This window comes from Amblyomma mixtum, chromosome 1 (assembly GCF_055824585.1).
Source record: "Amblyomma mixtum isolate Tamu chromosome 1, ASM5582458v1, whole genome shotgun sequence".
Taxonomy (NCBI): Eukaryota; Metazoa; Arthropoda; class Arachnida; order Ixodida; family Ixodidae; genus Amblyomma; species Amblyomma mixtum.
In genome coordinates, this window is record NC_143012.1 from 206,331,519 (window position 1) to 206,357,936 (window position 26,418).

Genomic DNA, 26,418 nt, shown 5'->3' on the forward strand with positions numbered 1-26,418 from the left:
GCATATTTATCAACACAGTGCGAAGTTTAATTACTCACTAGCTGAGTAACATATTCGTTCAGTGAGGTCTGTGTTCTTTTTTTTTTTTTTGCCTTTTCACCGTCTTTCAAACTGCTGCTTTTGTTCCCAAGAACTGTCGGACTTGGGACTCGCCAAGCTTCGTTTTTTTTTCTCTGATCGCCCCACGCGGACTCTAACAAAAAGTACTCTAGTAAATCTTACATGTGGGACTGTGTCGACTCAACGGAGGTCAATTGCTCAAGGTAGTGTCGCCTATAGTGCGCACGCTTGCCTTAATTTAATGTCCTAATCTAAGCTTATATATCACCGCACCACGAACCTATACACTCTAAACACGAAAGGAGAAAAAAACGAGCACGCTGTCTGTCCAAGCCCCGGGGTCGATTTATATCATCAAAATACCGAATACTTCGGTTACCAACGGAAACCAATTCTCTCTTCAAAACACGCCATGTTCTAGCAGTTACGGAGATTTTAAACGAGGTTTCGCGCTCCTCTGTTTGCTAAACTCATGACCTCCGGTGCAGTGTTTAAAAGCCTCTTTCAACTGCTAACTGCACCAGGTCACTATATGTTTCGCAGTGGAAAAATACCTCATAGTTGCAACAGCTTAAAGGGCGGGACACTAGGAAGCGCTGAAGCAACGTCGCGTAGTACAATGTACGGTTGTGAACAGCGCGAGAAACAAACGACGAATAAGGGCCGGATGTAGAAAAAATAAACTGCGCAAGTGTTGTGAATTGGGCTTGCCGGTTAATGTTTCAAATATGACCAATAACCAACAAGCCCAGTTCACAACACTTGTGTGGAATGTACAGCCTTTGTCAAAAGTTTGGAGCCCAGGGGGTTTTCTTTTGAGCCACACTGTGTTGTTCTTAATGAATCTCTAGCGCTCCAAATTTCCTGGACATGAGAAGATTTCTGGTACTGCCTCCTGCAATAGGTAGAACTTCCACGAATGCTCCTGGAGTCCCAATATAAAGCTTAGAAGTGAACCCCCTGGGCTCTAAACTTTTGACAAAGACTGTACCTCCGTCGCCAAGACTAAGCATTTCATATATTTAGTGATCGAAATAAACTCCGAAGCTTGGGCTTATTTGTGTTTAGATTGCAAAACTGTGAAACATTATGACGAAGCCTATTCGTTTCTGCTGAACCCTAACTAGGACAGAGACCTCTACTATCCGTCAAGGGCCGCCACACAACCGCGTACGCGCATATTTCTGAACAGTACTTACACCAGGGACAGGACCTTCTCATGACTGTCACACAGTGGAAAAGCACTCTTGCTAAACGCTTCGCCATCTCTCCAAGGTCGGTTCATAACAAACTTGGCTCTCGCTTGCGTGTGACGTAACCCAGTTTTATACGCTGTGCTTATTTTCATTGCATCTGCAAACATTTCAGAAACCTTCTTCATGACCGCACAGACAGAAACGTCAGCGTCGCCCCGCGCACCGGCGGCGTACAGAAACGCTCAGAAGGCGGCTGTGTGTTTCGCATCGGCCGGATGACGCATCGCTGCGCCAGACCGTAAAACAGCCGGGAGGCCGCGGATGGCGGCGGCTGAACTTGGCTCTCAGCGCATCGTAGGTAAATAAACAGTACGTGCCCCCGTCGCTACTTTGAACGCCGCCTGCGCCAGTTTTCGGCTAAATGCGCCCGCCGCGGGCCGCGCCTTGAGTGTTCCTCTGTGTTTGTGTGTTTGTATTTGAAACAAAGACCGTGCGCACGCGGTTGGGTGGCGGTTGGGAAGGGAAGTAATTTGTTTTCGACGTCGGGAGCCGGTCTACATTACTCGCGAAGGCCACGGTTAATCTGCGTACGCAAAGGCCCATGGAGCTTAGAGCGCACCAGGACCAGAATGGCTAATGAGAGACGTAATAAAGACGACGTATAACTCTGCCTAAACAGCTTCTTGTTTTGCGCCGCAGCATCACACAAATTCTGGCGCCTGATGGTCGTTGTTTTTGATGGGTGCAGTGAGCACAGGGTTGACATACGCGATGCAGGCTCCAATTTTCGTTCATGCAAATCTATACTTGGTGGAAGACAGGGCGGCCGGTCACTGTACAGCGTTCACTTCGGTTTATATAGCATACCAAGTGCTCACAATCGCCGGCGAGGTTTCACAGCGCGCACTGCGGCAGCGGTGCCGCACCAGGACTGGACCCAACAGCATCACCACGCTTGTCAGCTAAATAACGTCTACTGCAGGACAAAAGCCTTAGCCGGTAACCCCTAACTGCCGTTGTCTTGCTCTACCGCGAAACAATATCATGCCCTATCGGAGAAATTCTCTTGATCTCCTCAATCTATCTGAATCTCTCTCGCTATCTGCTACGCTACACTCCCCTTTGACTTCAACCTGTTCCTCTGATAGATCACAAGTATCTGTTGTACTCATTGCAGTCGCTGCATAGGTCAATCTCCTCTTGCTAACTTCAGCTATGTAACATCACCAATTCGTGATTGTTCTACACGAACGAAACCGCACTTTCGCTCATACAAGATTCTGTACTGTCCTTTATGCGGCTGCTCCTCAATGGGTTTCGTTTTTATCAGTACTATAAACATTATTTATCAACTATTAACTAACACTATGAACTAGTAGTAGTAGTAGCAGTAGTAGCAGCAGCAGAAGCAGCAGTAGTAGTAGTAGTAGTAGTAGTGAAAGTGGTGGTCGTGGGGGGGGTAGTAGTAGTAGTAGTATTCGTTGTAGTAGTACTAGTAGTAGTAGTAGTAGCAGCAGCAGTAGTGGTAGTAGTAGTAACAGTAGTATTAGTATTAGTATTAGCAGTAGTAGCAGCAGCAGAAGCAGCAGTAGTAGTAGTAGTAGTAGTAGTGAAAGTAGTGGTGGCGGTGGGGGTAGTAGTGGTAGTATTCGTAGTAGTAGTAGTAGTAGTAGTAGTGGTGGTGGTAGTAGTAGTAGTAGTAGTAGTAGTAGTAGTAGTAGTAGTAGTAGTAGTAGTAGTAGTAGTATTATTAGTAGTAGCAGCAGTAGTAGTAGTAGTAGTAGTAGTAGTAGTAGTGGTAGTAGTGGCAGTAGTAGTAGTATTAGTATTAGTAGTAGTAGCAGCAGCAGTAGTAGTAGTAGTAGTAGTAGTAGTAGTAGTAGTAGTAGTAGCAGCAGCAGCAGCAGTAGTAGTAGTAGTAGTAGTAGTAGTAGTAGTAGTAGTAGTAGTAGTAGTAGTAGTAGTAGTAAAGTACTTTATTTCGGAGCAGAAATCAACTTCTCAAAATGAGCTCCGCCTACCGCGCCAGGCCGAGCTGATCCACTTCGCGAGAAGCCAGACAGGCATGCCAGGAGTGGAATGGGGATGAAGGAGGGGGTAGAAAGGAGATTGAACAGCGACACGTCAGAGACAGGAAAGTAGGAGAGGCAGTGTGCAAGATCGGCATAAAGGTCAGGGGAGTTGGGGCACGACGGATCAGAGCGGAAACGGCATAAAAGCGGTCTTGCTGGTGTAATCAGTGAGTCGGTCTGGATTTTACGAAGGGAATGAGCCTGGGAAGTAGATACACGTGGGTGTGGTGTAGGAAGAACAGCGAGCTGCTGCTGCCTTCTAGGTAGTACTACGATACGGCTTCCCGCATCAGAAGGCCCTCGCCACACAAAGATGGGCTGGACCAGCGGATAGCTGGAGCCCGGTTAATAGTCTCGCGGGCGAGCTGATTACGCAGCCCATTTCCAGCAATCCCTGAATGCCCGGGGATCCACCTTACTGTGACTGTACGAGAGCTCAGATCCAGAAGCGCCATATTTAATTCAGTTTGTATACTACGAATTCCCCTAGACCAAGCGCATGAGTGCATCTTTCATCGGAGTCCACTATAAAAACACAAGAGAGCATGAGCGCCAGGATTTCAGGGTCACCGTTTCAATAAACTAGAGTGGAGCGACATCTAGCGCACCGAGCCAGCGTCATTAAAAATTGATCCATGTGTCACCTCGTGATGGCACACTGTCGCGCGAGTAATATTAAGTCATCTTAGAGGCCCCTAGCTGCCATGGTTTCTTACGCCTTCTTAGCTTGCAAAAGCGCACTCTTGCACAGTCGACGCGAAGCGACTAAGGAGGAAGATAGAAACAGATTCAGGTCGAAGTTCTTGGGGCGCATACTGAACATATACCATTTTGCGCTCTCTGAAAAAGTCTTGGAAGTTTCAGAGTTCAGTCGACTGCTCGTATCCGTGTTATCACATTTTAAAGCCGTTTCAAGGTACTTTTCGTCTCTAGATACGTCGTCAAACCATTCAACGGCGCTTCGTGGTGTTTTAGCATTGCTTTTACAGCCGGGTGTCTTAGGTTTCGGGGAAAAAAAATGACGGACCATTTTTTTAGTATTATTTGGGAATACTGCAGAGTCGGCTGACTCCAAGCAGGAGTGGACACAAAAAAAAAACAAATAGAAGAATCAAGAATACAAGAATACAAGAATACACGAACACAAGAAACAATACAAGAATACAAGTACAACTTCACCCCAGCATTTTCATGTTTGTTACGGGATCTTGCGCTCTGGGACTGTCGACAATATTCCTAGGTAATTTATTCCAAGCGCGTATGGTTCTCGAAAAAAATGAATACTTAAAGGTATCGTTTAGGGGGTTAAGCGTGGTTAAGCGAAATGTGAATTAGGGGCGCTCGCACTTCGGTTTTGCTTCGGCTTCCGCTTCTGTTTCGTTTAGAAGCTCGGTTTAAGAGGGCACTGCGATAGCGGTGTGTTCTGTATCCACTGCGCATGAACGGATGGAAGTTCATGAAGACGACAAATCCAAAGCACAACTCTAGAGACTGGCAATTAAACACGTGGGATGTTCGGCTGCGGCGATGATGTAGTGGTCTAGTACAGTGACAATTGAAGCTGATCTGTTCATTCCGCAGTGGGTTCGAAACACATTCGCGGCCACAGAGTGTTTTGCCGTAAAGTGTTGCCATAAACTGTTCTGCCATAAAGCTTGGCAAGTTACCCACAAGCCAGTGGGCAGGCTGCCACGTGCTCATTGTGGCACGTAGGCCACCTGCCAGTATCTTCGGTCAACCATCGGCGAAAACTAAGATTGGAAGTTTTTAGTGCTAGCGAACTGAAAAATGTGGCGTCCGCCCCTCTGGGGCGCATACTGAGGGTAAGTTAATAGGACCGGGAAGGGAAGGAATGCTTTATAGCTCTCTGTCCCTCACAGCCGTATCCGCGTTTGCTTGGCGCTCGAACCCGGCCGCCCGGCGCGGTGGCTCAGTGATTAAAACACTAGTCTACAGAGCCTGAGTCCCTGAGTTCGAACCTGACCGCGGAGGCCTGTTTCGATGAAGGCCAAATGCAAAAGGCGCCCGTGTGCTGTGCGATGTCAGTGCACGTTAATGATCCCCAGGTGGTCGAAATTATTCCGGAGCCTTCCACTTCCACTACGGCACCTCTTTCTCCCTTTCTTCTTCCACTGCAGCCTTCCTCCCTTCCCTCACGGCGCGGTTCGGGTGTCACACCGCCGAGTAGCGAGGCAGTTACTGCGTCTTTCCTTTCCTCAAAAACCAATTGTGCTTCGATGCACGCCAGAGGCAGCAGGCGCGGTATGAGAGCCCAATGGTTGCATCTCGCCAGGCGGGCAAAGGCCACGCAAGGTTCACCCACCGTCCGAGGACTGGCAATAGTGAGAGCGACGCGCGGGGTGCAAGAGCTGCACTGACTCAGAGGCACGAGAACGGCGTCAAAAAATGCATCCTATTTTTTATTGCGAAAGCAATACTACGCCAGGTGTCGCCTCTTCGCGGTACCGCAGCCTACCCTTCACGGTCGGTAGTCGGTCTTGTGACTACTGACGTCATACCAGAGCGAGAGATGGGGCACTAAGTCGGCTCTTCAGCGCGCCGTAGCTAGAACTTCTCGGCCGGTCGACCACCTGCGAACGGCGGCAAGGGATTGACGTCATACAAGTTGCAAGAGCTTGCAGGCCTTGCTGCGGTGATGAATGTGTGTTGCAGCGTGTGGTATGACGTCATCCACAGACATCCAGGTGCTATCGGGTGTAGAGAAAAGTAGCGCCTGCTCACCGGTTCTTCGGTACAGCTATGGAAGACTTCGGACGCGAGTCAAGATTCTTGTGTTATGTTACCGTTTAACCTGATGGATGCTATGGATATCGAAGATGCTACAAGTTACACCACCTGCTTTCGCAATTACCTAGGCTTAAACAAAGCTAAGCCCATGGCAATTTTTTTTTGTAAGATGCATCTGTCTAGACTATATGCCAGAGAATAGCTGTCACTGTCATTCGCATTAAGCTTTAAATGAGTCTAATTTTTTCGGTTTATTCCTTAAGGTCAAGAATGCGAAGCTACATACGCGCATTGCCCTTCTTTTTTACGTACATGCCTATTCTCGGTTTATAAACCGAAGCAGTATGGTTTGACTATAGTGTACTGCTTGGGTGTTCTGATTTTTTTAGGTCAATAGTTAAGCAAACCCTGTCGCAGCTGCAGATTATACCTGTGCCAGATGGCCGTTCCTAAAAAATAAAAGGAAACCAATCGAATATTTGATAGCATTTTTTGTCTTGTACAAGTTCTAGCTCTACGTCCCAAAATTATCAAAATACTCCTCTCCTTGCACATGAATGCGTTTGTATCCGCTATGCACCCAGGCCAATCCCCCGCCGTGGGTATGTGCCATTAAGCCTGAGGATATCATAATCATCATTTGATAGTATATTTTGCTGCAATACCTCAAGTAAGCACTCGTTTCCATCTTTATGGCATATATGCCTGCAACGAATGCGTCAAAGGAATCGTTGTGTCATGTGCAGTTAAGTAATCTTGGAACTGCATGGGGTCTGTTATTGAAAGCCCGTCCGGAAATTCGCCCTCGTGCTGAGCTAATTACGCAAAGTGAAAGCTGAAAGCCTGGCTCAAGGTCCCCTTTTTGGTTTGGCGGACAGGCGAGACCGACCCGCTTACTATTTTTGGTTTCATGGTAGCGGCGGGCATACACACAAACGCCGCCATGAGCTCGGACGCGTCGCAGTGTACATCGCATCCCGTTCATTAGCAAGTTGCGCTTCTTCTCAACGCCGCCGGCTCCGGGACATCGGACGGGCCTGGCTCTCCGTAATTAGGCTGCAGGCTCCGGCGGGAGAGTCATCTCCGAGCCATGTTTGCCGCACGCGTCTTACAAAATGCGCGTGCATTTAGCTGATAAACGTACGGCCTGATGTCGGCCCTTTTATGTAAGTCGGCACTTTGATGCGAGTAACCGTGGGACAGCGCTTATGCTGTGCTGTGCTTTTTTTTTCTGCTAGTTTCGTCACAGCCTGCGCTAACTTTGAGTACTATGAACATTTTCCGACTCACAGAATCGTCAATTCCAGCCAAGCGGGCAGTTAGTAGGTAAATTGTCGCAGCTGAACACTGGAGTCTTCCTTTCAATCATACTCCACTCCGTCATCTGTCAAGGTATACCAGGTGTGACAACATTCTTCGCGTAGCCGCTTTTCCTGTCGTTCACTCCTGACATGGATTGAAAATATGTGAATGAAAATGTATGCGTACGAGCGTTTCTGCAATAACGATGATAAAAATGTTTATTGCATAAGGCTGCAACTTTGGCCTAATTGGTGAGTAAAGGAGCAGGGGGGAAGAGAGGTTCCTGCAGTGAAATCAGCGTATGTATATTTCAATGCTTTAGCATTGCTGTGCATATGCCGATGGGTTTCTTTTGTTTATTCCTTCGCTGCATACAGGCCCCGAGGGTTAGGCAGGAACAGCAGGTACTGTCGCTTATGTCTTAGCTCGGCCATGCACTGTCGTTAAGCGTGGCAGAGCACGAGATATGCCCAAAGTACCACCGCGTGATGTTAATTCTGCAAACCAAGTAGTCTGGCAGACAAGGACGGTGAAATCCCTTTATTGCAAGCATGAATTAAATGCCCCCGCTGATTACGTCTAGGCGCCGGCAAGAAATTAGTTTGGTATATGAGATTAGGAAGTTTGCAGTATTAAGTGGCCTGAGCTGGCACAAGACGGAGTTAATAAGTCAGCGGTAGCTTCCTTTATCCTGAAGTGGACGGAGTTGTTTTCATGATACTGATGAAGATTGTGTCTAGGACCTGGCGGATCAAGGACAGTTGGTCATCTGGCGATGTTACTGAAGACAAACACTCAATGCGACGGCTCGCTGTAAAACTAAAGATTGTTAATTTCGAAACGATGCACTCTTGCCACCCACGGTGGTAAGCAGTGCAAGGACCGCTGGAGACTTTCGGATCAGCGCCAAGTTTTGTATTCCCATATACGCTGAGAAATGAAGTTTTTACCCCCTTTTTTGTAACCCAAAAGCGAACTTTCACAGCTCTGTTAAGTATGCGAACGTATGTGCCATTCCGCCCCTTGTGTAACCATGTGTCGTGTAATGATCGCATGCGTTGAGAACTGCAGCATGTCTGAGAGAAAGCGAGGCATCTCACTCTTTCAGATGGTGTACGTCCGGGCTGAAACCACCCGTCGCAGTACACTACAACCTCAAACCATGCGTTCTACTTGAAACCTCGTAAACTTTTTTCAACGCCGGTCAGGACGATATACCCGCGATAGTTCTGCGTGCCTGCATCTCACAGCAGCTTACTGCACAGCGTCACGTAAACATCCGATTGAAGAGTTCAACATCTATGCTGTATCACGGCCGCTCAATGGAGAGCGCAAGTGGCCTCCATTGAGCGGCCGTGGCTGTATATTATTTTGTGTAAGCTTAGACTTTTCCAATATATTACTTTTAGAAAGTGCGCGATTTGTGATCGCACACTGTATGTACCTCCGAGATACCTCTTTAGCCTGGATTTTCTTTCCAAATGACTAAGAAATTGCCGCTCACAAGCTAAATTATTATTTTTTTTTTCAAACACATTTAAAGCACGAAAACATCAAAGCATCAGCTGATCTATTGTACCACCTCTTTCAGGGCAGTGGCATGCACGTCCGCCACATCAAACAATTCTTTTCCTGATAGAGGGGCAGCGTGAGAGGGGGGGAGGGGTGGGGGGCATAGAAGAGAAAATGTTACACAGGCCATGGCCTCACTGTAAACAGAGTGGCAATCGGCGCACGCGTCTTTTATCACGACGCACCCAAGCGCAGCCCCGATTTGAAGAACGGGTCATAAAGAAGTCAGTCCTGAACGGGAATTCAGTAATGCATAAACGAAAAGACTCGGTGCATAGCGGCGGGCCAGCGTCGGCCCGACGTAGGCCCGCGCCCCACTGGCCGAGCTCGTAAAGCGCGCAAGCAGCTGACGAGGCCCAGACGGGTTGAAATTTTAAAACACAAAAAGAAAACGGAGAGTGGGCTGCAAGGGGGGGTCTCCGCTGTAAACATCATACGAGCCACGGCCGCCCGCCACACAACGAGCGGATCCGCTTTCAAACGGCGCCCGCGTCGTGGTGGCTGACATCCAAGCAGCAGCGCACAGAATGGAGCCGGTGGAAATACATCACACGTAGAGAGGGCGGTGGGGCTGGGGAGGCTGAGGAGGAGCTGCCGCTATCTTGAATGCCTCCGAATGAATGCAATTTCCTGCGTGGCGCAACAAGTCAACCGCGAAGGCGGTGGCCGCTGCTCGAGCTGAAAGAAGGGAGACTGCCGCTTCTAGCCACTGAACCGCCGCTACCGCCGCCACCGGCCGCTGGTTTCGGCTGGGCTTGGCTGATTCCGTAGAAGCGTCAGCGCGGCCCGGACGCGGTCCGGCACGACGACTGTCACTTTGCACGTGCGCGAGCACGCGCGACAGCCCACGGCGGGCATCGAAGCCTTTGCGCCACGCCGTGGTGGCCCCGTCCCGTGTGTCCGCGCAGTCCGCTGCGCGCAAAGCGTGAACCGGCGGCGGAAGCACGGTGTCCGCGCAGGGACAACCGCATCGGCGGCCCGAGACGCTGTGCCAGGGAAGGCGGAGATCCGGTGAATGCGGTTTGTTGTTGCGCATTGCTTTCGGACGGTGGCCTCACACGAGGTCTGTCAAGGACCTTTCAGGGAGAAGTACGGCAGGTTGCGAAGTGACACGACGAGGTGTCTTAGTCCCTTCGGGTGTTTCGGAAGGAACGAAAGATTAGACACGCTTCGTGCAGTTGTTGCGTCTTGTGTGATGACTCTCCGGGCACAAGGACCCCGACCGCAGTAACTGGATCAGGAAGACACTTGTTGATGATGTCTGCTGTAACTCCGGTTCGGAGACATAAATGGGCGTCTCTTGTTTCCATGCAAAGAGCTGAATTGCAGAATGAGATTAGCTGAAAAAATGAAAGTCAAACATTTTGCCTGTGTCCGACGTTCTAGTAAGCCGCACTTCGATATCTTACTCGAACGGAATATCCCAACTTTCACTTTCTGACAGCTGTAGGGCTTGGCCTTTTACGTACGGGCAGAGCCAGCTGGGTAGAGGTCTAGGTGTACCTCGCTTACGTTGAGGATCAAGCACGCTTTGAAGTATCTCCTCATCCTGGAGTGACAGTGCACCTTTAAGCGATCGAAAACATGCTCAGCATGAACAGCAAGCAACACTGAGCGCCCAGTATACCCTGTAGGCGATACTGCTGGTAGCCGTGCACACGATTACACTTTGGGTATGTTCACAGGACCATCCTTGTGCGCCTTTATCCTTTCTGTTGTTCATCACACGACTACTGAGCCTTGCTTCAGGACGGCTGCTTCAGTTTCGACGACTCCTCATTGGAAGCCTCGATTGCGTCTCTCTCCGGAAACGTCCCACCAGATTTGCTCTTTCCGTTTAAGTGCTGCATTGTTTGTTTGTTTGTTTTTTGCCATAATCTGTCTCTGCTCACTTCTTCCTTCCATCGAAGAGATGTTTTTTAGGTTAGTCGATGCTCTGTGCTCACTCGGTACTCATCATGTTCCACTCGCTCTCCGTTCGTACGAGTTGCACTGCACGGGCTGATAATGCGTCAAGCTTAATATGTACAAATTTAGCAGTTATTTCTCAACTCCGACTCTAGATTCAATGTAGTTTAGTGTTCTGATTTTACGATAACACTTTTGCGTTGAGTTTAGCAAAATCCAGAGGGTATTTTTTATTATTACGTATCGTCCGCAATAGCACGTAGCCAAGTGTAAGGGATCGGTAGTGTACGCGGGGTCATCGGAACGCGGCTGGGGGCGCTCAAAGCGAAGCGTCTCCTTTCTTGGAACGCGGCCGCTCGCGAACGCGCCGGCAAGTACGGGTGTCCCCCCACCCCGCGGAACCGATTCGCGCACGTGCTGGCACGAATGTATATTTGTGTTTGTTTTTATGTTTATTTAGTGGTAGAGAGGGTGGTTTACCTTGTTGAAGCCGGAGGGCTGGCCATGCCCTTGAAGAACCAATCATGTTAAGAGCACAACATGATTGGAAGCTACTAAATGTGGCCCGGGCCTTTAGGGCTTTAAAACCGGGCCCCGCAGCCGGAAGCGGGGTTCTGGGCTAAGGTGAGATGCTACGCATCTTCGGCTACGCCGAGTAGGGGCCTCCCCTAGTGTTAGCCAGTTCCGCCTTTTGGTTGTTTGTCTTTTTGCCATTGTATATAACTTGTATATTCTCTAAATATTTGTATATAAATCTTCAGTTATTCCCTTTTTTATCCCTGCGTGTCAACACATCTTGAGACCGTCTCTGACGGGGCACCCCTGGTGCGAAGATCAAGCTGCAGTCTTGAGAGTTAACCAACCGTCTCTGGCGGGGCACCTCTGGTGCGAGGAAGATAAAGAACCTGTGAAACTTTACTAGGACCTTTAGCATCTCACCTTAGCGCAGAACCCCGCTTCCGGGGCCCGGTTTCAAAGCCCTAAAGGCCCGGCCCACATTTCGTAGCTTCCAATCATGTTGTGCTCTTAACATGATTGGTTCTTCAAGGGCATGGCCAGCCCTCCGGCTTCAACAAGGTAAACCACCCTCTCTACCACTAAATAAACATAAAAACAAACACAAATATGCATTCGTGCCAGCACGTGCGCGAATCGGTTCCGCGGGGTGGGGGTACACCCGTACTTGCCGGCGCGTTCGCGAGCGGCCGCGTTCCAAGAAAGGAGACGCTTCGCTTTGAGCGCCCCCAGCCGCGTTCCGATGACCCCGCGTACACTACCGATCCCTTACACCAAGATTTTTCTTTTCTTTGAAGAGGGAAGGCAAAATAGCTTATTCTATTTGTTTCAGGAAGGTTGGGGGGGGGGGGAGGTGAGGTGATGAGGGTGCCTGCTACAGATGGGGTCCGGGCCCCCTCCTTCGAACCCCCCCCCCCCCCCCCCCCCCTTACTTTTCTTCCCCTGGCTAAGCGCCTGACCCGTAATGCTGGGACATCTCCGTATATGCCATGTGACTCCTCATGCAACGATCTCTACTCTCAGTCCAGCTTCTGTAATGGAAATTATTTCTCCCTTTCTACGCTACACATCGAGCTTTCATAGCATAGTGCCTTTTTTGCGATTTAGTACTCGCACGCCCTTTCAAGTGGTTCCGAGTCATCCGTTGCGTCGTGCCTTATAGCCGCTCCCTGCGCTTGATACGTAAAAACCGTCATTATTAAACGCTATATGTTTTGCGTGTCGCAAATGCGTTCTAAATGCTTAACATTTATGTTGCATCCAAGAGTAGCACCTATAAGCTTAAAGAAGCGAACTTGGGCGCTTAAGCAAAAATGCAAGTATTCTTAGTTAAGTACTCAGAATATGTAGTCAAGGATTAGACGAAAAGTCATCTGGCCAGGTATAGATGGAGAAAAACATGATTTAGAGTCACTGACCGAGTCACCAGTGAACCAAATGTCTCTCAAATGACTTCATCAGTGACCAAAGGTCTTATTTTTCATGTTCATAACACTGAATAAGAATGGTTGCTGCCATAGAATTCACTGTCTTCTGTCTAGCCTCTATCCTTCGTGCACTTCTTAGGACCTGCCACAGAAACGTACCCTCTTTGCCAAAAGTAACCGAGCAACAGGTTCTTGCTTCTCAAACGTATAACGGAGCATTTACAGCAGTCCTAAAGACCGAACGGTGCCGTAATGTAAGGACAAGGTCTCACCTTTCTTTGCACAGAATCAGAGCTTAAGGGCTGCCATGAGTGCTTCGCTTCGCGGCTAATTAACAAACCACCTGTGCCGGGTTACTTTTGGCAAATACTGTACGTATTCTAGCTAGGCTGCCTTCTTTTTACTGGTCTACATCTGCTTCCAGCCTCGCCTGGAAGACATGGCATTTGATTTTTCTGTTATTCTTCCACCAAAAGTGTTGGCTCACTGTCTTTTGGTGTTTATTTCCCATAAATTTATTTCTCCCGTACATTACATAGGAAGGAGCGTGGAAAAAGCTTCGTGTGGCAGCCTCAGCATTCGGCTGCTGGTCCCAACGTCGCGCGTTCGATCCGGGCCAATGCGACCGTGCTTTGATGGGGGCGACATGCAAAAACGCCCCTGTGTTGTGCGACGTCATAATAAAGAACCCCAACTGCGTAAATTAAGTCGGAGCCCTCCACTACGGCGCACCTCCCATCCCACCCGTCGCTTCGGGCCGTTAAACACCCCAATGTGCAGCTTTGTCTTTCTCTGCAAGAATCGCCAGGAAAGCAGTGTATTCTATCCAGGCAACACCGGACGTCAGAAGAATGACAAGGTTGGTTTGCCTCATAAATGCCTCGCATTCACGGTGTAAGAAATAGTTTACACCGTGCTCGCATTTAAAGCAACTCCACTCTTCTATCACTAATATAGCGCAAACATTGCCAATTACAGTGTCGTCCGATAAAAGTGCGATTAGTTCTCTCAGAGCAGGCGCGAGCCAACCACGCTATCACAGAAGAAACACCCACCGGCAACGACGTCGCCACACGAAGACGTCCTCACCCTCCACCCGTATCAACTCCCCGCTCTTTCCTTCCTCCTCTCCAACGCGGGCCTCTCTCAATTCCCCTCGCACCACAACCCCGCCCCCTCAACCTCCCCACCAGTGCTTCCGTTTCCGCTTCCTCGGAGACCGGGCGCGAACGCGTGCGTGACTGCGAGGCCAGACGCGGATAAGCTCCGGCTGCTGACGCCGCTCGTAACGCGAGCGGAGAAGTTCGTGTGCGTGTGACCGTTGGTGCCGCGTTGTAGCCCGCGGTTTCAAGTCCGCCTGCACGGGATGTTTACCTTGCCGGCGGCGCGTTCCGCTCTAGAAGAGCGCGCTTGCAGCAGCTGCTTCGCGTTACGCAGATTCGAAGCCGACTGCCCGCCGCGCGGTTGGAGCCTAGTCATCGCCAGCGTTCGGACCGTTCCTTATACGAGTTCCATGACGGTGGACCTCTGACTGGACGAGGGCTTTGAAGAGGGGCCGTGGTTGTTCGTTGTTTTCGGATACCCTGCCGTGCCCATAGTGTTGATGAAAGAAGCCTGGACGAAGCACTTCAGATGAATGTGTTTTGGATGCCTTCACAGCCGATGCATTGAAAGAAGAAACACGTGGAAAGCGTCAGCTGTAGAAGCCGCCTCGGCAGGAACGAAGTGTGGCATCGGACCTATCACTCCAGGCTCTCTATTCTTTTTTTTTTTTAGTTACCCTGGACTTTAAACTTTGCATTCCTCATTCTCGTCTAAGACTTCGATGTCTATGATCCCGTGTACTCGACCCTTCCAGATGCGCTCGAACCTGTGCGTTCTAGAGTTGACTGTGGGCACTCTGCAAGGAATCTACCAGCTACTGTTCTGAAGTTTTATTCCTGTTCAGTTTTTCAATTTTTTGTCACTTCATTTTATTTTATTTTTATTTACTTTGTAGTAAAAACACTATCGCACCCCACAACGTCAAGAAGCCAAGTAGCTTTGTGCGGTCGTCCCGAGGCTACAGTTCAGTGTGTAAAACGTCGGCGGATACGTCGGTATATAAATATGTAGGACGTGCGCAACTCCTGCAAGACCGTTCCCTCTTCTGCATGAGACTGTGCAAGCTTCAGGATGTGAAGGCGGGAGAGCGGCAGCTCCATTGCGAAAACGTCATGTACTACACCGGAGGAAACGGCGGCAAAACACCTTGAGCGAGGTAAGCATCTTTTCCTGCTGATAGCGCTGCTCGCGGCCTCTGCGGGAGGTATGTATGTAGGTGCGGTTATCAGAGCCGGAATGGTTGCCGTTTAAGAACTAGCAGCGTATACGCATCCGGCCCCCGAGTGCAACACGAATGCCACCGTTTGGGTTTACTTATTTCTTGTTGTGTATGCATATATATGTTGTCTATATGAGCGTAAGCATTACGCAATTCTTTTATGCACGAAAGTATTCCTTTGTTCGTCTGTGATCAAATCTACAGAAGGCTTTATCTCAGGTTCAGAAAAATATTCGCAGAAGCATTACACGTGACTCTTTCTTTTTTTCTATTTCTAAATTTTCTTTTTCTTAACTCATGCTATAGAACAATGGCATCTTCATGCATCCAGCGTTTGTTTAGTTTTCAACAACATGTTGCGGTATAATCAACCACGACACCCCGCTCACTCGCTACACGAAACTTCAAGCGAGCCTCCGCGGTGCTGCCACACCCATCAGCTTTCTGGCTAGTTTGTAGCTTGGATAAGCTTACTCTGGTGCGAGGCTCAAATTATTCAACTTGGAAATGACCGAGATGAAATGCAAAAGTTAGCATGCAAAAGCAGAACACATCCAGATGGCAGCAGAACATGCATATTTGAATTCATTTATTCCTGATACACCACAGAAATAGGATATGTCTGGGAAAAAGAAGATGCGTCAGAGAGAGAGAAATGAATTTTAATGAGGGAAAGGTGGAGAGGTCGGCCGGTGGTAACATGGCCCTGGCCTGCTACTCCACACAGGGGAAAGGGAAGAGGAGGAAAAGGAAAGTGCGAATGAAGGCTGATGATGGCATAATACAATGAGTTTCACGGGTGATGTCTACACACACACCACACTGGCTGGCACTCGCATCGCGGTTAGTAGACGCACATAACTCATAAAACTGGTGTCTGCAACACAAACACCGACACATGTCATTAACCATGTAGGTTGTGCACAGGCAGTCACAGACGAGTATCCAGGCCTGTTTCACACAAAAAGTTGAGCAGGGCCTTTATCACACGCCACCAATCAGAACGTCTCGTCCTGGCGCCCAGAAGAGTTTCCTCAGAGAGAGGGCGAGAGTCCAGTCGTTTCACGGTCGCCTCCAATGTTCTTCTTACAGCAGTATAGTTCGGGCACTCGCAAAGAAGGTGTCCAATAGTCTCTGGAGTGTGGCACTGTGCGCAATTTGGGTTACTTTCGATGCCGATCTTGTGAAGATAGTGTTTGGTGTAGGCAACGCCAAGCCGTAGCCGGTGGAGTAAAGTCCCATGACGTCGCACCACCATAGATGGCAAATGTAATCGTGAGCCAGCGTCAAGCTTACAGACGCGGTCAGTACGCCTCATGAACATGTGGTCAGAGGAACCTAATGAAATCAATACATCAGCAGAGTGATACAAGGCACCTAGACTCACCGCCCTACTTATCATACCCCAGTAACCTCCTTTGCTTGAATGGACCATTACTTAGCACATCAAAACATTAATGGCACAATGCATAAAAAGTAAAGCGCTCAAGTAAAGCAGTACTAAAGCGAATAGGGGAAAAAAAAGGAAACGCCCAAGCCAGCACATCCATCAAACGATGAAAAAAAAAAACAACTTAGTCACTAGACAGCACGTTCCTTTCAGAACTGGACTGCGCTGTGTGCTAGAGATGAAGAATAGCACAAGCGTTCTCGGCAAACAGCCACCAATAGCAAGATGACGTCTAATTAAGCTGTGACTAAACCGAAGTTTTCAAACTGAACTGCAACTTAACGTGCTTACGAAAAACCAAGTGACGCATTCCGTCAACCTAAACGATCCGCGCAGAGTGCAACATGGCCGCTTTCCGCAGTTTCGCAAGGCAAGCAAAATGAGAGCCAGCGCTTGTGTATATGGGCGCGTGCTTTCTCGACATCGCTTGCACAGGGCGCTGCGCAAGAGTTTTGGAGAAACTTTAAGCAGCTTGCATAAACGGGCGCGTCTAGTAAATGTACACGCAAATGCACAGCCAACACACGCACTGCTTGCGAGAGGCAATGGTTTGTTATTCCTTTAAAGATATCAACCTCTATAGTGCGCCCACACAGAATCAACAGAGGAACCACGAAAGTTACCTCGTTATATAAACAAAGTAAAACTATAAATAAGATCTTGTTTCACAGTCTCCAAGCGGTCGTCTGGTTGTGTTTAAAAGAACCGGGAGTTGCTTACAAACTTGAGGGATGGCTTACCGACGTTTTTATAAACGTTTGGCGTCTAAACTATTTACCGGTTCCTTTCTCCGGTTTTATTTTTCTCGCACCTTATACCTGCGCCTATCTTTTAGTTTGGTGTCAACGCCCGGAGCTACGGTTCAGTGACTGAACAGTGCTGCAATACTAAACGCAAAGTCGAGGCCGGATCCGATATCCGGCTAAGGCGGCCGCCTGTCACTAGATGCACGGCGCAAATAACAGCCGTGTACAATGATTTTAATCCTGTTTAAATAGCCGAGCGCGCTCGCGATTCCTCTGGAGCCATCCACCACGACGTTCTACACGCGACGCTTCTGTTGGTACTGCGAGTGAAGGGTTTGTTATCGTTTACTGCTTTTAAGAATAATATGCTCTTAACTCCCAATGTCAGCAAAATTCACGAGAACGTCGTACGAAAACCGCGGTGAACCGGACGTCGAGAATTCCGAAATTTTCCTTCCGGATGACAACATGTGAAAAAAAAAAAAAATTCCCGCACCTTATCCCTGAGGGGTATTTCGAACCAGCGCCGGCGCAGAAAGAGCGACTTCGTTTCCAGGCGCCTTAAAGGGAAACTGAAACGGTTTTTTTGAGAATTCGAGATTATTCAAGAATTCGAATCTATCAAGATAAAGCATGAAAAGTATTTTTGCACTAGCATTTAAAATGGCGACATAATCATCGATTAAAACCGCGGCGGTGTTTAGGCCTCTTCTCACTACGTTGGAGTAGTGCGGGGAAACTCGGCAGTGACGTCAATGTTGCCGAAACTTCAGGTGTCCGCTGCTTACGCCTGCATGCTGCTGTGTGTCGTCAGACGGCGCCAAACAATGCATCGTGAGCTTCACCTTCGGTGGCGTCGGTTTTCTTCCATGGAATAACCGTTTCTTCGCTGGAAACGTAGGGCCGTCATACGTGACGTCATTATCGGGGCCTCTGCCCGTCGCTGTGCACTTCAGAGAAGCCTGAACGCCGACGACGACTTTATTCGGCGATTACGCCACCATTTTAAATGCTAGAGGAAAACGATTTCGCAGGCTTTACGTGCACGTTTCGTACATTCGGCAGCCTTAAACTCATCGAATTCTAAAACCGCTTCAGCAGCCCTTTAAATCACTCAACCATTGCCGCAGCCTCTTTTGCTACACGTTTTAATTGGTAGCCTCTTTAGCAATGTGTTTTAATTGGTAACCTCACGCGCTATGTGTTTTAGACTGCCGTCTTCGCAATCTTTAGTCAGTTATACATCTCTGCTTCTTTATGCTCGGCGGCATGCTGTCTCAGTGGCCGTGCTGTCGAGCCGGATGAATCAAGAAATGGAAATACTCGTTTATATTCACCAAATGCAGTGTTACGTACCCGCACACGAATGTGAGAAGGCAGCCAAGGTTCTGAGCGCAAGCGAAGAAAATAAGCGTCTGAACGCAGCGGGACGTAAAGCACAAAAAGCGGCGAAAAACGCCACGCGCCTGTCCAGCCGGAATAGTAACGGCCGATGGAGGCGGCTCTTCAAACCGCGAAAGCAGCCAGGAATACCATGCATGCTTCACCCGGAGAAGAAGCCTGCGAAGGCGGCGTCACCTTCAGCAGCCACAGGGCGAGCCCAATACTAAAATCTAGGGGCCGTCATAGAAAGCAGTACACCTTTTTTAGCAATGTAGTGCATGCTTACATCTATTCTCGACGAATTTGAGATAGACTACAACTTTTATGACCAAGCTGGGTGTACAGCGCATGCTTGCAGTCAACGCGCATTTGGACAGCGAATCCGAACTCCACCTCGTTTTACTTTAGTTGAAGATCACGCGTAGAACTATTCTTTAAAGTTCTCGCTTCATGTGGATTTCGCGGATTATTTCACAGCGCGCGAGCAAATACGATCTCACTGTTATGCACTTAGGCGCCCTTATTAACTGGTGACGTCAGTCCTGACCTTCGGAGTCGAAGTTCGTTTTAAACTAAGCTCATAGTTGGAGCGTCTTGTTTATTTTTGTTGTTTTTTTTATTTTGTTCCCCTGTTCCTCCCCGGCGTATCGATTGTAAAAGAGCGAACCCTCGAGACTCAAAGATTCACTTAATTGCTTCATGGACAGGCGAAGTCAAATACCAGCACTCATGCAGTGCGTACGCTATATTGCCCCATACTGTTTTTTAATATTATCTATTTTCCTTCTCTCTCTTGTTTGCGGCAAAACAGCATTTGAAGGAACTAGAAGGACAAAAGCTCAGTACTTTGACGTAGTGGGAACAATCTCAACCGACACCTTTATTGGAGCGCAATAAATCTCGCTCTGTTCAGTTCTACTGCCTCAAGGCATGCTTCTATTCCAAATATTAGATACTGAACTAACTGCAACGCTTTAGTTTTACTATAACTTTCAGTTAAAATATGTATTCCTGCTGCTGGGGCATTGATTCAGAAACGAAAGGCAAAGTAGTTTGAAGTTTATTTCAGTATTATGAGTACTGAGGACACGCAGACAAAAAGCCATACTTGGCTTGACGAGGCCCGCGCTCCGTTACAGGGCATACAGCATAACAGCTTAACAAATTACATTGCACCATGAGAATGCACAGGCAAAAAATGCAGATCATTCTAACTGACAAAACAACCAGCAGTTATAGAGGCTAACACTAAGCATATAATGAGGCACTTATACAGTAGGTAAAGCGCGGGAATTTAACAGGGTGCGACAACATTTGGTGTCCGTAATTAGTGCGGACTCTTGGCACCTGCCAGGGTACGTTCACTCGCAAAGAACGCACATGTTCTTTTGCACTCAAACCTGAAAGACATTGAAGGAATGTGTTATTGTGTTTAGTTGATGTTTGGTATCGTTTTAACAGCGTATCTTCATATAATGCAGTTACAGGTTTAAGATTTAATGACGTGAAAAGGGGTGCAGTATGGGCGTCGTACGGTTTATTGGCAATAAGACGCACCACTCGTTTTTGTACTTTATACAATTTGTCTACATTTGTTTTTGTTGTGGTACCCCACACCAGGTAACAATAGCTTAGCTGGGACAAAAACAAAGATTTGTAAATTAACAGTTTAATGATTTGAGGCAGAAAGAAACGTAACTTACACAAAATTCCAACTGTTCTAGAAAGCTTATTTAACACAGCTTCTACTTGCTCGCTCCATGACATGTGTTGCTCAAAAAGCACACCAAGGCTCTTAGTTGTGCGAACAAGTTTTATATCTGTGGAACCAAGTTTTAAATATAGGTTGCTATCAATGACACGTTGTTTCGGCCGGAAAAGTACAGCCTTTGTTTTCACTGCATTTATGGTTAGAGAGTTTGTATTGCTCCAGGCGTGCAATTTTTCTAGCAACTGGTATCCTCGACTCATTAGCTCGGACAAGGTAGTTCCTTTCAGAAATAGGCTCATATCATCGGCATAAATTACAAATTTAGAGGTATTGTCAATTTTCACGACATCATTAATATACAAATTGAATAACAAAGGACCTAATATTCTACCTTGCGGAACGCCTGCTTGGATAGATTTTATTTCAGATACCACACCATTTACTGCTACCAATTGGCAGCGGTGTTGAAAATATGACGATAGAAGGTCCAGGAATGTTCCTCGAAAACCATAACAGTTCAATTTAGCTAATAGAGTGTGACGGTTAAGACAATCAAATGCCTTGGAATAATCGACAAATATGCCCAGGACATCCGTATGCGATTCGAACGAGTCTAAAATATATTCTTTTTGAGTTAGAAGGGCCGTTTCAGTAGAGCATCCCTTTCTGAAACTGAACTGAGAGGTTGTAATCAACTGGTGTATATTGGCAAAGCTGGTCATGCGACTGTGAAGTAACTTTTGTACACATTTCGAAAAAATTGGCAAAATGGAGATAGGACGGTAATTCGAGAAGTTATTTCTGTCACCTCCTTTAAACAGAGCGGTCACTTTTGCTGCCTGGAGCCGTCTAGGAAAGGTTGCTTGTAAAAACATTAGGTTGATGATATGTTCTAGTACGAAAGAAATAATATGTACTGCATGCTTAATTGGCGATATTTGAAGATCATCAATGTCGGCACTTTTGCTGTTGCTTAATGACATGACAGTGGCGCTGATTTTATGGGCAGTGGTGGGCATCAAAAATGCACTGTTACAAAGCATTTGTAAGTAATCGGTGCACTTTGCATCATGAGTACTATTTGCAAAGAAACAAAATACTCATTGAAAGTATTAGCTAATTCTATGCCGTTTAATACTTCTCCATGTATGGAAATCAAGATTGGTGGAGCATTGGTGGAACCTCTGCCGTGGACACTGTTGAGTGTTTTCCATAAACGATCAGGTCTTTTAAGTGTCTCTGCATTAAATAGATTATCTAAGTATTTTCTTTTGGCGTCTCGAAGAGAATTATTTAGCTTGTTTCTGTGAGCCTTAAAAGAGCGTAAGTCGTCTATGCTTTTGGTGTTAATGAAGCGGTGGTAAAGCCTGTTTTTCTCGCGTATTGCATTCAGGTGTTCTTTTGTTATCCACGGTTTTCGTGCTTTGCGTGGCGATTTAATGGTCACGTACGGAAAACATCGGTCGTATACTCCCTTGAATATGTTTAGGAACGTATCATAGGCTTCTTCAGCATCAGTTGCTCTAAAAACACCCTCCCAATTTACGCGGCTTAGCTCGTCACTGAAGAGCTGCAGTGTGTTGGTATCTATTTTTCTGAAGGCTACATTTTGAGATGGCTTCTTGTTAAGTTGATTACCAGTGCTACGACTAGATAGGAGAAAAATCGGCACATGATCGCTAATATGCGCGTTGATGATGCCTGCTGTGAGCTGATCGGTGGAAATGTTCGTGATAAATACATCAATTAGAGTCACTGTAGAAACCTGAACGCTCGTAGGTAAACATATAGCGTTATTGCAAGAACTTGCCTCCAGAATTCTACAAAGTTCTGTTTGTGTTTCTGATGTTCGCATGAAATTAATGTTCAAGTCGCCTCCTAGAATCAATGCGTAATTTTTATCATTGATCCAGTTAAAATATGTTTCAAGGAATGTGAAAAATTCAGGGATAGAACTATTGGGTGGACGGTACATTACGGAGTATACGTTAGCGCCACATTTAACTGTTAGTATTTCGTAGTCTACTGTTGATTGCGAAAATTCTTCAATCATTGTACACTGTAGGTTTTCCTTTATCAGCACCAACACGCCGCCTCCTTTCTTGTGGTGTCGGTTTAAAAAGTAAGGTATATAACCAGACACGTTTAGTATTTCTAATTCATTGCGATACCAGGTTTCAGTTATCATTATGACATCCAAATTTGATCCAAGGGAATCAAGCAATAAGTGTATATCATCATCTTTATTCCTAGCCGATTGTGCGTTTATGTGTACGAATGAAAGGAAATTTTTTCTGTTGTGTGATAACGCCACAAATTCATGTGGCAGAAGTGAACAGTTTTCCATCACGCTTAGAGACTACTTCGTGGTTTTCTGGCAAAGTACGCTACTGTATCTTATCCAAGTCACTCGGTCCTCGAACATGAAGTGTTCCTGGCGATTCGTTCTTTTTTGCAAATATCTTTCCATCTCTGACCCAGGCGAACTTCCACTGCATCTCACGCTTTTGGCTATCGTTGTTCCGAGCAGTACCTTTAGTGCAGGACAAAGATGCTCATTGATAAAAATTGGCTGGGAATTTTCGTGGCCTAGGTCAGCGGTGTAAAGACGTTTCTTTCGAGCCTTTTCAATGAGGGCGTTGCGTTTTGACCGGCTGTTGAACTGGACTACGATGTTCTGGCACGAGTTATCTCTAGTGGGTACCCTGTGGCAAATTTCCACGTCACTTTGGGAAACTGGCTCGTTCACGGCCTCTCCTATCGCGGCACCAATCTGTGATAGGTTTTCGCCAGGCATACTTGGAATTCCTTTGATTTCAATATTTCGATTTCTGCAATATTGTTCAAGCATTGTTATTCTTTCATCTCTGTCACAAGCTTGCTTCTTTAACAGCGCGCATTCTGTCGAGAGGGAGTTATTTGTTTCCTTGAGCGCAGCATTTTCTTGCTATGTAAAATAAAAATGAATGCTATTGCGATGTGCGATTTCCGCGCCCTGAATGACGAGCCACTGCCGCAGGCAAGACCTTTAAGGTACTCTCACTGGTACGAGCCGTGTGATATAACCTTGCATATTTAATTCCTTTTCTTGTTCCCTCGCATGCAGCGAGTATTCCTTAATAGTAGGTCTTTATAATCAGCGTGCGCTCCGCTCTATGCCATACTATATAATTAAGCCTGTGTGAAAAGTGAGTTTTTTTCGCGTGTTTTAAGGCGTGTTATGTTTGCAAACGACGGGCGCATGCGCGACATCGTTCGCGCAGAAAATCACCGATATAATTTTTTGTTTCTGTAATAAATCAGTTCCTCAATTTACAACCCAAAGAAAAAATCAGTTTCTCCCTTTCCATGTCGCAAAAATTTTCACAGTCGGCTATATGCCTCCTCTTCGCTTCTATAGACTGCCTAGTATATACAAAAGGAAATCAGTTGCATAATTGAAAACCTAAAGAACAAGAAATCGTTTTCTCGCTGTCCATGTCGCGTAAATTTTCACAATTAGCTATATCCCTCCTTTTCGCTTCTATAGACTGCAAATATATATAAAAAGAAATCAGTTCCATAATTGAAAACCTAAAGAAAACAATCAATTTCTCGCTGTCCATGTCGCGTAAATTTTCAGAGTCGGCTATATGCCTCGAAGGCGCGTTTTCACGCAAGCAAAAGTTGCCTATGATCGTGCTGTCGTTAGTTTCTGTCATTCAGTGCAGTATACGTGGGTATTCGTTGGCATCGTTCGACGCTAAACGCGCGGCGCTGAAACACATTTCTGTCGCCGGTAACCGTTACCAGACTCCTTTACCCTCTCCCTTTCTCCCTCGCCAGCAGGCCGCCCGTCGAGAGCCGTGTCCCCCGTTTACTACGCGCGGCTTATCTCTGAGAGGCGAGAAAGGCTCGAGCAGGCGCGGATAACGGGGGCCGTTCTCCCTATCTGCGCACATTGTCCGTAGAGTTGCGGCCCGAGGCCTCGTCTACGCCGGTGACGACGACGCTGACGACCCAAGGGGAGGAATCCGAGAGCGCCCGGCCGCGACACGAGTCGCTCGTCAATTTGCGGCGCCGATGTAGGTCCTCGGCGCTCTAAGTGCACGACTGCGCCCAGGGCGCCCACTGTGTCTTTCGTGAGGAATGCCACAAACGTTCAAGAAGGCGACGGGAGGCATGACTCGACGCAACGGTAAATTATCGCACTCTTCGTCATTTCCGTTGATGTCACACTTGCCCGCATTCCTAATGCAAGTTGCTTGTAACATCTGTTCCGTCGGATTCTTCAGGATTATGCCACTAAATGTTCTACACGAGTTTCGGCTTTTGCACATTTATAAATCACAGCTTCACGATCACGCCAATCATTTATTAAATACGACTAATCTGAGCATCAACCCAGCACCCCGGAGAACAAGACACCATGAACACTGGCACGTACCGCGTCCGAGTACTAATTACGGTCTGCAGTCTCTACGATACCTTCGTCCTTAGCAAGTTTGGGTTCAGAAATGCTGCAATTTGCTCCGTAACGGTGAACTATATAAGAAATCTGGTTTCTTTAGTGTGTTGTTTTTGTGTGTGTGTACAGCGTAGTTTGCGAAATGCTTTTGTTTTCATCCACGATTTGATGTTGTTTCCTTGCAAATCATTTGTAATTAGTTCGTTTGTGTCTGGCCGTATAGTTTGTGTATTGCAAGGAGCCAAAAGTGCTGGCCATTGTATTTCCTGCGCAATGTCTCGTTTTTCTTTCTTTTCTTTTCTGCTTTTTTTTCTTTTTTTTCCCCACCCAACTGCTACTGTAGCAACATAGGGGTTGGGAGCTTTGTCAAGCCGCAATTGCGGCTTTTTTTCCCTTCGCCTCAGCCATGTACCTCACTGAAAATAAACCTTGAAACATTGAAAATGTAACCGACTGTTCCGTAATGCACGGAACAATACAAAGCGTAATGTGCTGCTCAAACTAAAGAATGTTGAAAGTCCAGGCGTCTTCAGGTGCCAATGCCCTTCCCCCATGTCTAGTTCTGCGTGCCTCTCGACAAGTCGCTTACACTGATGTCTCAAGGTGCTCCGTACACCGTAGTCCTGGACCGACTCATTGCGAGAATACCGCCAAGACGGCGGCTGTGTAAAGTTGCACGATAACATTTTCAGCTGCGCTTTGCAATGCTACTGACCCCGCACCTCATTTGGTATTTAAGCGCAGAGCAATGTGCGCAGTTATCAGTCGCCGCTCTTGTAGCCCTTAATCGAAGCAACAGAGAACCGACGTACAGTCTTTGTCAAAAGTAACCAGGCTCACCCGTTTTTCTTCTCAGTCCTATATTAAAGCTATTATGCCAGCCCTCAAGCTCTAAATCTCTGTATTGTAAGGAGAACACCTCTTCTCGCCATCAAAGAACTTTTTGTTGTTTAGGGAAGCCGTGAGGGCTCTGTTATACGAATGAGAAGCAAGCCATGGAGCCTGGTGATTTTGGCAAATGCTGTACGCCCGATCTCGCAGCATTGACCTAATACCATTGTCGTTAAGCTTGGCCTGCTCCTAAATATTTTACTGCTCCTTTGTTCGTAGCGCAGAAACAACTTTTTGGTGCGGAATGCCCAACGTGTTGACATACAAAAGAATTCACGCATGACTTTTTTTTTTAACACAGCCGCCGTGGCGGCTCAGTGGTTAGTTATGGCGCTCAGCTGCAGACCTGAAAGACTTGGGTTCGATACCGGCCGCGGCGGTCGAAATTCGATGGGGGCCAACTTCTAGAAGTCCGTGTGCTGTGCGATGTCAGTGCACGTTAAAGAACCCCAGGTGGTCGAAATTTCTGGAGCCCTTCACTACGGCGTTCCTCATAGCCTCAGCCGCTTTGAGACGTTGAACATCCATAACCCACAACCCATAAACCAAAATTTCTTGACAAACCAAAAATCACAGACGAATGTGAAGCTAGGGTAACGCATACCCTCGAAAGAGCTACTCGTAAAGTACTCGTTGTAAAAGTGTACCAGTTCCGAAGGAAAATCT

At 47.3% G+C, this 26,418-nt stretch overlaps 1 protein-coding gene across 3 annotated transcripts in view; it reads left to right on the forward strand.

The window, feature by feature from the left end:
* The first annotated feature begins 14,046 nt into the window (after positions 1 to 14,046).
* Positions 14,047 to 26,418, forward strand: part of LOC149370653 (phosphatidylinositol 4-phosphate 3-kinase C2 domain-containing subunit alpha-like) — an 81,558-nt gene continuing 69,186 nt past the window's right edge. For 2 of the 3 annotated variants that reach the window (XM_089562612.1, XM_089562603.1), the window contains exon 1: positions 24,322 to 24,591. Coding sequence is in view for 1 of the 3 variants with exons in the window: in XM_089562603.1 (XP_089418729.1) it covers positions 24,543 to 24,591 (49 nt within the window). In the remaining 2 variants the exon portion in view is untranslated. Of the gene's footprint in view, positions 15,062 to 24,321; positions 24,592 to 26,418 lie in introns of those variants that run through there. The other variant, XM_089562608.1, reaches the window with a different exon arrangement.